This window comes from Seriola dumerili, unplaced genomic scaffold (genome assembly GCF_002260705.1).
Source record: "Seriola dumerili isolate Sdu_G_001 unplaced genomic scaffold, Sdu_1.0 BDQW01000110.1, whole genome shotgun sequence".
NCBI classification, from domain to species: domain Eukaryota; kingdom Metazoa; phylum Chordata; class Actinopteri; order Carangiformes; family Carangidae; genus Seriola; species Seriola dumerili.
Genome location: NW_019174365.1, coordinates 874,344 through 888,932, shown reverse-complemented (window position 1 = coordinate 888,932; position 14,589 = coordinate 874,344). Strand labels below are relative to the sequence as shown.

Genomic DNA, 14,589 nt, shown 5'->3' with positions numbered 1-14,589 from the left:
TTAGGTGCTTTTTTTGCAAACTTTCACTGAAGAGAGGTTTCCGTCTGCCCGCTCTGTCATAAAGCGCAGATCGGTGGAGGGCTTCAGTGATGGCTGTCCTTCTGGAAGTTTCTCCCATCTCCGCACTGGAGCTCAGCCAGAGTGACCATCAGGTTTCTCGGTCACCTCTCTTACCAAGGTCCTTCTCCCCCAAGTGCTCAGTTCGGCTCGATGGCCAGCTCTAGGAAGAGTTGTGGTTGTTCCAAACCTCTTCCATTTAAGAATTTTGGAGGCCACTGAGCAGGAAATATTTTTTTCTAGTCTTCCCCAGGTCTGTGCCTTGATAAAATCCTGTCTCTGAGCTCTGCAGGCACTTCCTTCCATCTCATAGCTTGGGTTTTCTCTTTCTCAGTACACTGTATATTCAGTTAGAACTTGTAGAATGTGATGACTGATGGAACCAAAAAAAAATTTTAACCATGATATTACATTTCCATTCATCACTAAACAGTTAAATTAATGAGTTGTACTTGTATCGTAAGTTTTTACGTTCTTAGAAACAATTAATTTTATATTGGAATAAGTTTATAAACTAAAGGTAAATTATTAGATGATGATTGTCTGACAAACACTTCGCCATACAACTAAATCTACTTAAACATGAACACATCACTCTCATGACCTCCCAGCAGAGGAAGTAACAGGGAACAGATTCCACATATTCAATAAAGAAAATCTTTATTATCCTCATTATTAAAACAAGACTAGTGATGTGGTCAGGAAGCAGAGACTTCAATTAGAATGGTGTACACATAAAATAACACTTGGGTATGGTATCTGCTTTCATTTTGCCTTTATTACCAAATAAGAGAGAGAAAAAGATGTTATTCAAAGAACCCAGTTAGCTGGATGAGAATTAACTGGCTAATTTTTTATCCTGATAACAGCATGTTAGCCTGGTCTAGTTAAGCCACGTTTGAAGAACATGGCTCACCACAGGTAAATCTGTTTTTGTGATCAGCGAGCTAGCATTGCTGCAGTGTATGTTTAGCTTTTATTTATGCGTTTGGACACGGATCACAGTTGTTGTTAACTGGCATTGCTGTTGAACTTGACATGCATCATACCACTAAAGGTTATACGTGCAAGAACATAGATAGTTATGTGAAAACATTCCTTTTGATAAAGGCATCAGTAGAACAACATGAGGCTAAAATATTGTTTATCCTTTTATGGGCAGCTTTCTACTCTGTCTCGCAATCCATCTGTAATGTCACAGATTTATATACTACTCCAACAAAAGCAATGATTCATCTTGGTAGCCCACTGATTTCTCCTGCCTGATCATTTAAATCATGAGTAAAGATGTGGTATGTTTATTCTGAATAATTATAGTATCGTTGAACATGAGCAGTTCAGTGATGTTGCCTGTACCCAACATGACCTGCCTGCAAAGGCAGAAACAGGGAACTGTTTCCACATATTCAATAAAGAAAATCTTTATTATCCTCATAACTAAGACATGACTAGCGATGTGGTCTGGAAGCAAAGACTTCAATAAGAATTCATTGTTGATTGAAGACGGAGAAGTTATTGATGTCGTAAACGTGACAGAATGAAAACTTTTAAGAGGCTTTTTAAATTGGACATGTGATAACTCGCATGCACTTGCAAAGAACTCAAATAATTATTTTGTTGACACTTCTGCCCCAGTCCAGCAGCCTTTCCTGTGTGAAAAAATGAAACAGAAACGATCATCTCTCCCGCGCTCCAGGAGCTCTCGTAATGGATGGTAACTTTTCCAGCGTGCCAGGAGAAGTTCCGCTACGTTGCCCTGCCAGCCAGTGAAATGGGGGAACATAATGAGGCCCAGATTTACACTGGCACCGGAATGGTAAACGCTGCTGTGCTATCGGCAGTCATCAGCTTGTACTCCCCTCTTAAGTTTGCTATCAGTGCAATGACCAGCTCCGCTCCAGTGACCCCGGTTGTACATGTTGTGGCAATTACTTCAAGCTGTTGGAAGTTTCCATTTGAAACTAGTGAGGATGGAAAGGTGTAGGTGAGGCCGCAGCTAAATTACACAGAGGGGGAGAACAGGCGGTGTGAGGTCTTTAGGTGTGTGAAAGGTGTGTGTGTGTGTGTATGTGTTTTTCCTCCTGGGAACAGTTGGAGGACAGGTCAGCTGTCTTAACAATGGCCCAGCTCCTCACAACTGGACAGTACTGTGGGAACCAGGCTCAGAGGCTCATGGGAAAAAGAAAGGGAGGTGATGGGAGGTGTTCCATTGTTCTTGCTGGATGATGGGGATAATGGGTACGGGAGATGCTGGCTGTTCTTTTTTGTTTTTTGTTTTTTAAGGAGGTCCTATCCAACATCCTGAGTGGACAGGCCGGAGACGGTGTTCCCTCTGCTGCAGGAACAATAGAGCTGTCTGCCTGCTGGAAAGGCACCACTTCCCCCTATTAAACAACCACACACACATTCACATAATACACACATACACCGAATCTGGGAATACAGGTAACGCTCTATATCAAACACAGAGGGGAAGCCTCAAGATAAACATAATAGAAACATTTGCAGGTACACTCACTAAAATTTTTAAAGAATGAAAAACGGCCACTAAACTTTTAAAACTATATATTTTACATACATTTTTAAACTATATATTACTCAAAAATCAGTCAACACTTATCGGCCATACTTTGAGTTCTAATGTACGATGACTGATAACTGCTGTTTTCAGAAACGTATAACCACGCCCGGTCCTATCCCCCCAGCCTTCTCCACTGCCACACTCCTTCCCGCAGACTCCGATCACCTAACCCCAACATCCTGTCTCCACCATGTAGGGCCAAGCCCCGGACCTGAGGTGACAGGGCTCCTCCCTTTTGATTTAATGTCCTGTGCTTCCTCATGCTTTTACTGTGTTTATAGCTTCTTGTGCAAAGCATCATTGAGTATCTTAAAATGTGCTCCATAACTAAAATGTATTGTTCTTATTCTTAAAATTACACTTACAGGGCAATTACCAGGTTTACAGAATGCACATACAAAACTTTAAAGCTGCAATATTTTCCTTTTTTTTTATTTTTGCCACTTGGGGACAGCAAACCAAGCTGTCACCTTATACAGTTGTTTTGGCGAGTATGTTAGAAGTACTTATTTAACAACCGCAGATACAGAGCAACATTAGCATTCAGTTGAGTTAATGTTTCTGACCACTCACAAATGTCAGTCCAGTATCCTGTTAGCTTTTTTTCGTCTCTACCAACTCCTGAGCAGAAATACTTGTCTCTTTACTTGCTACATGCTTCGTTATGTTCGCCAGCTGGTTGCGAACGTTGTCTTTGTTGTTTGATTTTGAGCACGTAGCTTACAGTGGGTTTAGCAGAGCTTTTACACTTCAAACTGTTGGGGACAAGTTTGATGAGAGCGGTGAGAAAAACCAGAATAAAAAGAGAAGAATAAAAGTACAGTCGCAATGTCGTAAAAGCAAAACAGCTGAAAGACGTAAACGCTCCATAAAGCTGAGGGGGACTGTAGTCTTGCAACATTTATTTGCGGGTTCTTCATTATAGGCAACAGCTTTCACATTACACATAGTGATTTGATCCATTGTAAATATAAAAATCTTGATTGATGCAGCTTTAAACATTGAATATCTGGAAAGTCATAACCCAAAAAGGACCCCACTCTCCATTCACTCTTATTGTTACAGCTCTCAACACGGACACAAATCTCCGAGAGCCATAAGTGGTACCAGCTCTCTTAATTGACTCCAGGCGTACAGCAGGCGCTTTGCCCATTTCCCCCCCCCCATCCTTCACAGGCCTTTGATTGGCCGGCCGTGACATTAGGTCTACCAAACACAGGGGAGCCGGGACAAAACAATGCAACAATGCCCACTGCAGCCCCATTGTCAGGGTGAACAATCCCTAGCGACCAATCCCTGTGGAGACACAAAACTATACTGGAACAGGAAACAGATACAGACCCGCTTCCTCAGTTTAGTCCAGCGTTTAAATTTAGGAACCGCTTTTTTTGTGTTGTGTTGTTGAGTAGCACAAATGCCCAAATTAAGGACTGGGTACTTGGTCATGACATTGTTATGGATACGGACAAAGTCGTGTGGCGGTATTGTGTGTATGTACAAAGGGAGTTGGCGCATGCAACACTATGCCTTCCACACATACACACACGCACTATAACATAAACACAGAGCCCTAAAACGTGGTCTTTGCCATGCAAAGTAGATTATTTCCGATTGCACCCAAATAAAGAGATATTGCAACGACCTCATTCACCCTGTAGCCTGCTTTTTTAAGCCATGCCGGGCCCTTGTTTGTGTGTCTGTGTGTGTGTGTGTGAGAAAGTGTCCATTTTGTAAACAGAGGTCACACTGATCATTCCAGACTTCTTGAGTGCATGTTTGTGTGCGTGAGTGCTTTCTCTGCCTATCCAGGAAGCTTCCTGGATAAACGCAGGGACTTCGGCAGTACAGCTGACAGGAAGTGTGACAGCAGAGCAACCCTTTTTTTAGCCTGGCCTGGCACATACATATTGGGTGGACCCTGTAAAGACCCTCCAATGACTGGTGTAGAGCATGGTTGGTAAGACCTTCCCTAAAGGAGAGTTGCCTTTCAGCATAAAACAGTTGCCCTTTTATAAAAACCTGCCGGAGCCCAGAGGCTGCTTGATGGCCCTTTGAACTGCTTTACAGTCTGACACGGTGTGTGTGTGCGTGTGTTTGCGTGCGTGCCTGCGTGCGTGCTTGTGTGTGTGTGTGTGTGTGTGTGTGTGTGTGTCCACTCATTCACCAAACCACAAGATTACTCTTCTTTGTGTTTGATCAGCAGCACCAACAGAGTGAGGAAATGCATCAGCAGTGACTCCAACAATGTCAGGAAACACAGTCAGAATGGCATCTGATCCCTGTATGACTGGTGAGGATTGCCTGTCGCACAGATTTGGGGTCTTCCCAGCTAATGTCCCCCACTTATTTTTATTAGCATATCTTGACACAAACCAATTTCTCCACTGCAAAGCTTTTGTTTGAATGTCCTCTGAAAGCAGTGTCTGATTTCATTTGATTGCCCCGAATTAAGGAAATAGTCTAGACATGAATAAGAGGTAATCAAACCGATGAATGGAAGAACATTTTATTAATGTCCTATTGTTCTGACAGAGAAACATAGAGCCAAAAACATCACTCTCATCTGCACTGTTAGGGGGCTTGATAGGAGGGCTGCAATTTCTCTGGAAGGCAGATATTGACTGTGGACGGAAAAATCACTGTAGGAACAACAAATGACCTGCACTCACTGTTGTTTTCATCCTGGACATTTATATTTGCTTCACTGAACAGGAGGTGAGAGTTTACTCTGTGGAGAGAATATAGCATGGCGTTGGGTTTCTCCGGTTTTTGATCGGCTATAAGAAAGATGGATGCAAAGCGGCGCTCCGCTGTTCCGCTGCTGGCTTTCGTTGGCAGCAGAGGGCCGATACGGGGTCACAGCACGCAATCTGTTCTATGACCCCCTGGCTTTTTTTTTCTTTTTTTTTTGTGAAAACATACACATGAACAGTCACGTGGACACATGCACGCAAGCGCACACACACACACACACACACACAAACACACGCACCCGCCCACCTGGACTGAGATAACAAGACTGTGCGGAAATGCCAGCCAAGTTCTCGTGAACAGGCATTGAACTGGGCAGCTTCAGCAGGCTCTGTTTGGATTGTTCTCTCGACAATATCTGCCAATTTATCCTTGACACAGGGAGAGGCAGCCTGGAATAAAAACACATTCCACTCTGAGGACTGAGAGATAGTCTTCCTATTGTTAATTCCTATCACATTTAGATAAAACTGCTGTCAAAGAAAAGAAAATATTTCAAAAATCTTTTTTAATTTCTGTTTTCCAGCTGTGTATTCGACTTGTTTGGCCTCACGTAGCTCAAGCTGCTTTATGAGAACCTGCCTCACTTAAATTTCCCATAAACCCCCTTTCCTGCTATAGATAACTGCTTATCGTCATGGAGACAGTTCAGTAAATTGCTGGAAATGAGTGCCGTACTGCAGAGGACTGCAGCTACATCTCTGAAAAGACATATGACCACATCCATTCAGAGCCTGAGCGAGCACCTTTGTTGAAGGTGCTGAGTTCTGGATTCTCTCATTTGCTCTCCAAGAAAACAGTGTTAACAGTCAGTAACTCCCCAACGAATATTAAATAGAGCCAGCATAAAGTGCTGTTCCATCTTGTATGAACTTTTACTGGCATATAATTGATGCCTTTCTTCTCTACAGCCAGAGCTTCAGATTTGAAAACAGCCATTAAATCAAAGATATTTCCCTGATTTTTTTTTTCTTCCCCCTCGAGAGGTTATGCTCATGATCCCGTGTAAGGCTCATCCACTTCTCCACACCTTGGCCTTTCTATTATTCCCAAAGCGCTTTCTCTTGAGTGATTTAGTGCCTCCGTATTTTGACAGTATTTGGATGGTGGAAAGTGTACGCTTAGACACAGGAGCAACACACACTTCCCCGCATAGAAATCTCATCACTGTATTCAGAAAGAAAAGGGACTAAAACCTCCATGTGCACAAGCCTTTTGTCTAGATTCCAGTATGTGATTGTTTGGAAAAATGATAACTGAATAAACGAGTGTCATCGTTAATTTATGCTAGCTTACACTTTATTTTATTCAAAATAATAAATATTAACAATGGTATTTTTTTCCACAATATCTTAAACATTAAATACAGTTTTCACATAATTAGTCTTTTCCTTTCATTGAATATGCACATCTCTGTACCTTTCAGTCCATTCAATATGCATTTACTAATGCACTTTTGAGTTCTCTCTCATCCTCACTAAAAGGTTTGCTTTTCAAACCGGATGCTCGTCTTTGCTCCATTATTCAGCCCTCGTGATGAAGTATGCAGTGGTCCTCTCTCTCCCTCTCTCTTCATAGATGAAATACTACGGTTACTGGCAAATGATAAGTCATGTACAATCTCAGAAGTTCCACGGTTTTCTCTTTTACTCTGTGCCTTCCCAAGTCCCATATCCCCAGCTGAAGTGACCAAAACCTCACTGGGTGAAAGGGGAAGAGTACATTGTATGTGTGTGTGTGCATGCATGCGTGCCTGCATCCACACAGTCATTATCCCCCTGGGAGCTTGAGCGGGACCCAGAGAGCAGTACATTCCACAGTGTGGACAGAACCATGGGGAGAAAGGGGGGGGGGCTTCAAACAGCTCCAGGGGTTCAGGGGTTACAGTGCAAATCCCAAAAGAATATGTTTAAATCTGGTTCTACTGCCGTCCCTCCCATAGACACTCACACACTATCCCTAGAACCCCCCCCCCCCCCCCCCCACCCCCGGCAGTGTTTTTTTTCTTTTACACTGTCACATTAAGCACTATAAGCCATTAAATGTAACAAGAAGGCATCTTATGACTGTAATCTTCTCTCACAGTGGAGTCTCATTTTCTTTGCCTGCGGAAGTGTTCTCAAAATGTTTCGTTTTGAATAGGTCCATTTATCTGGTAAATCTCGGCTTGAATGTCTACCTGCCTTTGAGGCATCGAGTTCACAGTGCAATAGTTGTTCTAGATCTTCCCTCATCTGAGCTCAACGTGCGCTCCTGAGACCCAAGTGTCATGTGCACAAAAGTATTTATACAATGGAAGAGTCAGAAACCAAAGAAAGCTTTCATAGTCATAAACAACATTATCACCCAACTTGACTGCATCAAACATAGTGCTTCTTCTTCAAGTGTCCCTTATGGGCACCTTTACTGTTTTTAACAGTGTGCTGTGCTTTTTTTATATGATGGTTTCTAGGGGAATGTGTTGTCCTCATAGCCCCCATGCAGTTCATATAACTAGGAAGCAGGTCATTTGCAGCTTCCTCAGGTCCCCAGTTTGACTCTATTGCCAGATCCCTGTAGCTCTCACAGGGGTTGGGGTAGCATGCAGCCTCACCCTGCATGGGGAGGTTAACATGGCTCCCTGTTTGGTAAGACTGCGACACCTCCGCTGGAAGTTCTGGAGTCTGCTGTCCGGCCGGTACCTGCACAGACCAAGGTCGGCAGTCTTGCTCCTGGGCACGGTAGCGCTTCTCCAGGTTGTGGGAGATGGCGAGCTGGAGGAGGTGGAGGAGCTCGATGAGGTTGAGGAGCAGGGAGATGGCAGCAATCACCTGAGTGTAGATGGTGAAGATGGTCTTCTCCGTGGGTCGAGAGACAAAGCAGTCCACCGTGTGAGGGCAAGGGTACGCTACGCACTCGAACTTTGCCTCAATGAAGAAGCCGTCGTAGAGGAGCCACAGCCCTATTATGAAGCCAGCTTCCAGGAGGACTTTAAACAGGATGCTGAATGCATATGCACACAGCAGCCTGCCTTTCAGTTTAGGCAGCTCAGGGGGCGGCTTGACAACTTTTCTACATTTCCCAACATTCTCTTGTTTCTCCGTCTCCTCTGCATTGTCTTTAGTCGCATTCTCATCATCCCTTTTTACAACAACTTCTCCTCGCTCACTCCCACCACCTCCTTCCTTATAATTTTCCTTCTCTTTCTCCTTGCCTTTTCTAGCCCTTATAGCCACATATCCAAAATAAAAGATTGTCGGCGTGGAGACGATGATGACTTGGAGGACAAAGTAGCGAAAGTGGGAAATGGGGAAGGCTTTGTCATAGCAGACGGCAGCGCAGCCAGGTTGTTTCGTGTTGCAGATGAAGCCAGCTTGCTCGTCATCCCAGGCAGATTCGGCCGCAGTTCCCAGGACCAGCATGCGAAACAGAAAGAGTACAGTAAGCCAGATGCGGCCGATGCCTGTCGAATATTCCTGGCCCTCCTCCAACAGGTGCTCCAGGAAGGTCCAGTCAGCTCTGGACATCCTCTGCTTCTAAGAGGGACAGTTGGTAGATTAAGGATGGATGGATTGATCAGGGAGAAATGAGAGAACGTGAGTTTCCTTTTAAGAAATTTTAAGCCGGCACACAGAATTTTTGTAACATTTTGTAAAATATAACCAAAGATCCTAAATAAGCACAGGTTCTTTTAAGGAGGGCAAGTAAAAATCAGTACAATTTTCCGCCTTTAAAAACCGTTCAGCAGCAGAAAAGTGAAATTTGCAGCCTCGATATTGAAAGTGTGAAACTGTACAGGCTCATATTCACCCTGAGGGGGATTCTATAATAAGCCAGACAGGTTTAATTTATTAATCTAAGATTTTTCTACAGTTTTATAAAATACACATTATCTGCTTTTTCAAACTAGCATTTGATTCTTCTATATCACTTTGGAAAAACTGTCCGGCTCATCCAATCATTCTTAAAAATATTGTGATGCCTCTTTTTTGTGAACTAGTGTCAGGTCTGACCTGATGGAGCCCAACTGTTGCCAAACAAACCACCTTCAAATCACCTCTTTAGACCCTTGACTGCCTGTTCAAATTGTGAGCTGTTGTCTCAGATGATTGGATCCTGCCCACGGGTCTAGATGGAGTTGTTATGCAGGTCATATAGTTTAGCCACCTTTTCATTTACTGCTACGTTGCTGAAACACACCGGCTTGAATGTTCTGCTTCACACCTACTTGGTATATTTCATATCCTATACAACATTCTCAAGGGTTTTCATAAACGCACAGCTAATGTGTAAGTCTTTAATCATTTCTATACACAGCCAATGAGCTAAGTTTCTCCGACCTCTTAAGTATAATGGTGTATTTATTTTTTACTAAGTAACATGTGTATCTGACTATAGGCCCCTATTAGTTCTTCCATTAGCTCATACTGTTGTTCGGGTGAGCTCCAACTCCTCATCATAAAGATGTGAAAAACAAGGCCTCCATACACTAAAATAAACTAAAACAAAAACACATGGCACACAAGTTATTTTATATGAATGGAAACATGGTGCACTTTCACTGTTCACAGTCAAACTGGAGTAAATGAGTCCAAGACAGGCCACTCAAAGTTTCACAGTATACAGGAGAATCATGTACATTATTTAAAAAGATTAAAAAAAAAAAAAAAAAGGATTTATTAAAGCAGATTCAAATTATATAAAGTGAGTGATTTCATAAAACTAATGATGTATTGAAGGACAGTTGTTGGACATTGTTGATGATAAATGACAGGAAACTCAACATGCATACGCACGCAGACACACACACACACATACACACACACACACACACACACACACACACACACACACGCACACAAGCATCTGAATAAACATCCTGTGCGGGGGAGTCGAGACACTGCTGTGACACTTGTCTATTTGTTTAGACTATTTATGTTTTTCTGTTATTTCTTCCCCTCTGAGACAAAAAACAACTTTTTTCTAATTATGAAAATACAAACTCCTCTGACAGGATGAGACAAGACAATGGGCTGTCAGGGATTGTGTCCTGCTGAACAGGCACAAAAATGATAACCAGGCTGATCCACTTCAGGGAGTATTGTCTTGAGGATTATTATTATTATCTCTACAAAACATACCACAGAATACCAGTTTGCCATTCCAGATAGAAAAATAGCTTAAGATAATACTGTATATATACAACCAATAAATCATTAGAGCCACACACACTACAAGTCACAATAGACTTTTAATAGGACTATTGAGAGGTCTACTTTTTAAATCTTTTTAATTTCACAAGGTGTATTATTGGCATACTTTAAATTCTTGTTACGTCAAAGAAATCACAAATTAAAAAAAACCCCAGCTACAACAGAGCAAATAATCGTAATAATAATAGTAATTTCTATAAAAAATGTGAATGTAATTTAACAAGTTTGACTGAAACTTTAAAAGTTAAGACACTCTGAAATTCACTATAGGAATACAAAAGGTAAAGAAAAGGTAATGAACCAAAAGTCATTAAGAAAGTTCTGGGATTCATGAGACACCTGTAGAAATGTTATTCTGTCACTTTGGGGGATTAAAAACTTCAAATGCTAATTGACAACTACTGAGAACGACAGAGACATATGATTATGACCCTATAGGAATAAAAAACACAAATACACATATACAATCCTCATCAGATTTTTTTTTTTAATTATCGAAGAGATTTCTCACCTTTCTCTCTCGTGAAGCGGTGTTTGTCTCCTGCCTGTTTTACCGGGCTCAGCACCGAGTGTGCTTTTACTGTCACCCTAATGTCTCCTACTGTTTCCTTACAGACGTTGTCCACACAACTCCAGTCGACTTGTGTGAGCCCTCTTTAAAAAGAATCGATGTAATCGGAAAAAGTGGGGCGAACTTTCCCATGCCTGCTTTATGGGCCCTCCCTCAAGAACTCGGTCCAGGAAATGGGATGGATGAACTCAAAGTGGTTTCTGGTTGAGTGCGCTCCGACGTTCAGGGCTTAACTTTGTTTAAACACCAACAATTTGCATTAATTACATCGGAATATCGCCTGCCTCCGGTTATTTAAAGGTTGGAGGTGAAGAGGCTTGGAAAGAAATCGAGGACATTGCAGTGGGGAAAAAAAGGGTCTGAAATGTCATGTTTGCATAGACTTTCATTCACAGTCGGTGCAGCTCCGTTATAATAAATCAAGGCATTTCAGTCATCATAAATCAAAACACGTTCTATCTTTCTCCTTTCAGCCTCCTCACCCTCACTTTTATTTTTAATTACAGGACTTATGAGATGATGATTACCAACTGACTGACTGCCATGCAGTAATTTTCCATTATGCCACGCAATGGCGCCAGTCACCTTATTTCCAAGAAGCGCATGAGGCACCGATCAATGACGCCCTGTGACGGAGTGAATTGTGAAGCATATTGTATGAATTGGAGAATCGGTTTACTCTCTAATGTTTCTTTCACCTGCTTGATTTGGTCAAACTCGCAGCTTGCTGCTGAGGCAGTCTTCTATTATAGCAGCATCAGTCGCTGCAGAGCTGCTGTAGTCATACTGCTCATACTGCTCATACTGCTAACTGTAACTACACTGTGGAGGAATTATGTTTTATCACCACCATAAAACTGTTATTTCTAATCCGTGTAAAAATCAGGTTGATATACGTTCACTCAAGCACTGTACCTAAGTTCAATTCTGAGGTACTTGTACTTTACATATAACTAATTCACTAATAGATTATTTCTTTTCAAATGAAGATTTTATTGTCAAAACATCAGTGTATGAAATATGATGCAATGCTAAACTACCCAAATGTAGGCCTATATAAGGCTGTTAGAATTACCTCTGCCTTGGTCAACTACAACTTTAAAGTGCTGAGGTGATAATGCATCAGTAATAACAGTTTAGTAATGTAAGAAAACAGTACTCACAGGGCCCATTATGTATAATGAGCATTTTTAGTTAGTTTAGGTACATTTTGTTGCCATTACTGCTGGACTGACTATTTTTGATTTTAAACAAATCGACCAATCAGAATGTGGCTTCAAATCGACCAATCAGAATGTGGCTTCAAATCGACCAATCAGAATATGGCTACAAACCGACAAATCAGAATAAGGCTACAAATTGACATCGGAACAAAACTAACTAATCAATTGCGTCCGTCCAATTGTCATGAACACAATACCTCAGTAACGCCTTGAAGGGATTTCTTCAAATTTTACGTGAACATTTCTCAAGGACGAACTCATTAGATTTTGGTGGTCAAAGGTCAAGGTCATGGTGACCTCACAACATACGGTGTTGGCCTTGTGAACAGAATATCTCGGGAGCTCATCAAGGGAATCCATTATGTCAATGACGAGACCCGACAAAGATACGTGTAGAAGTGTGTGTGTGTGTGTGTGTGTGTGTGTGTGTGTGTGTGTGTGTGTGTGTGTGTGTGTGTGTGTGTGTGTGCGTGTGTGTGTGTGTGTTTGTTTGTATAGTTTAAGTATATACTGATCTCACCTTGTTTTTGTACTTATTGGAAAGTCTGCAGTCTATTTTTTTCAGTTAAGGCCCAGACAGCTGGCCAGCTGGCTGTGCACAGGTTTTGTTTACAGATGTGTAGCTGTCAAGAACCAGAACAAACCCAAAATGTTGCTTTAATTCAGATTTTTTGTGCTTTCTCATTGAAGCCATTGGAAGATATTGCAAAACCTTGAGGCATAACTTGGCAATATATCAGATAATATAATGCATCTTTTCAAAACAAGCCTTTCTCCTTTGGAATATGCAAACAGAGTATGTGCTGCAAGTACAAGCTTGCTGGAAGCCTAGGTTCCATATCTTAAATCAATTTTGGCATAAGCTGGGCAGCACATTGCTATGAGCATTAAACCCAATGTCACCAAGAAATTGAAACTGTGATTGATTGTAAACGAGCATTTTATTCAAATACATTTACTGCATGACAAAACAAATTCAAACAGCAAGTCATAAAACTGTTCAGTACTGTATCACATGTTATAACATAGTCTGTACCAATCCAGCAGCTAATAGCCACTCCAGTTATCACCTTCTGACACCACACTCAGTCAAATTTAAGTGTTTGCTGAGAAGTCATCTCCACATAGTCGTTCCCAATCAGCGCTGTACCATCATATGTGTCAATATGTAGATTATAAGAAGAGTTAGGAGGCTGGGTTCATCTCCCCGGCTGCAGCAGAGCGGAGCTTTATAAAAAACCCTGTAAATTGACAGTGAATCATCCTGACAGATCAGCTTGCTCTTTCCTTTGGTCATTACATCCGTAGATGAATGGTGAGGAGGAAAGTGAGGACAGCCGACAGAGAGTAATGGAACTGTTTCCATTCAGGAGATGTGTTATGCCTTCCTGTGTTCGGTGTGTTCCTCCCCGCCGCTACAGTTATCAATGAAACTAATTGCCAGCTTCAACTTCAATCAATTCCTCACTGTTGGACACATTTAACATGCACCATTGTATTTTATGAAGGATTCAGTCCTGAGTGAACATCAGTGAACTAATGCAGATATGAAGGTGAAATAGGAACTAATTCAAAGAGGACCTGGAACACCAAATTATGAGTTTGAGGATGAAAGAGACTTTTTTTGTCAGTTTTCATCTCGTAAAACCTAAGACGAATCATACAGGCAGGTGTATCCTCATGGGTTGAAATGAAACAGAAGCTAAAACAACAAGGTGACCTGATCCATTTACTTGACAGCTTAGGTACCTTTCAGAGAAAAAAAAACACTGACAGCCAACAAATCATGCCCATGTTTGTGATTTCTTTTTACATTAGTAAGTTATGGAGAGGGTGTTAAATCAACCTTACCTTGCTTTGCTAAATGATTAACCGCAACATCGCCTGAAGGAAAACAGACTGGAGTACCCTCTACCCAATCTTATTTTATGCTCTGACACAAGGTGGTTCTATGGAGTTGAAAATTCATTTTTAGAAAATAATGTGTCTAAACCACACTAGTGGCTGGTCAGTGGGTTCACCACCTGAGTGCTGTCTCAGTAATGAATTCCCATTAAATCTTGCACAGACATTTGTGGTCTCCAGAGGGTGAATCCTACTGACTAGGGCGATCCCCTCACTTTTCCTTTAGTTCCAACATGAGGTTGACATTTGTGGTTTTTGGTGAAGTTTACTGAAAACTGTTGGACAACATTTGTTACAGATATTCATGGT

The 14,589-nt window shown here is 41.8% G+C and overlaps 1 protein-coding gene across 2 annotated transcripts; it reads right to left on the bottom strand.

Annotated features, from left to right (window-relative positions):
- Positions 1–7,382: 7,382 nt before the first annotated feature.
- LOC111223463 (gap junction alpha-6 protein-like) lies at positions 7,383–11,225 on the bottom strand. 2 transcript variants are annotated; one of them, XM_022747620.1, is made up of 2 exons: positions 11,093–11,225; positions 7,383–8,904 (listed from the first exon to the last, which is right to left on the bottom strand). In XM_022747620.1, exon 2 carries the CDS (start codon positions 8,893–8,895, stop codon positions 7,750–7,752), a length of 1,146 nt encoding a protein of 381 aa, XP_022603341.1. In that variant the 5' UTR covers positions 8,896–8,904; positions 11,093–11,225; the 3' UTR covers positions 7,383–7,749. The 2 variants fall into 2 exon arrangements, with proteins under 2 accessions (XP_022603341.1, XP_022603342.1); XM_022747621.1 differs by having other exon boundaries at positions 7,383–8,901.
- Between the last annotated feature and the right edge of the window lie 3,364 nt (positions 11,226–14,589).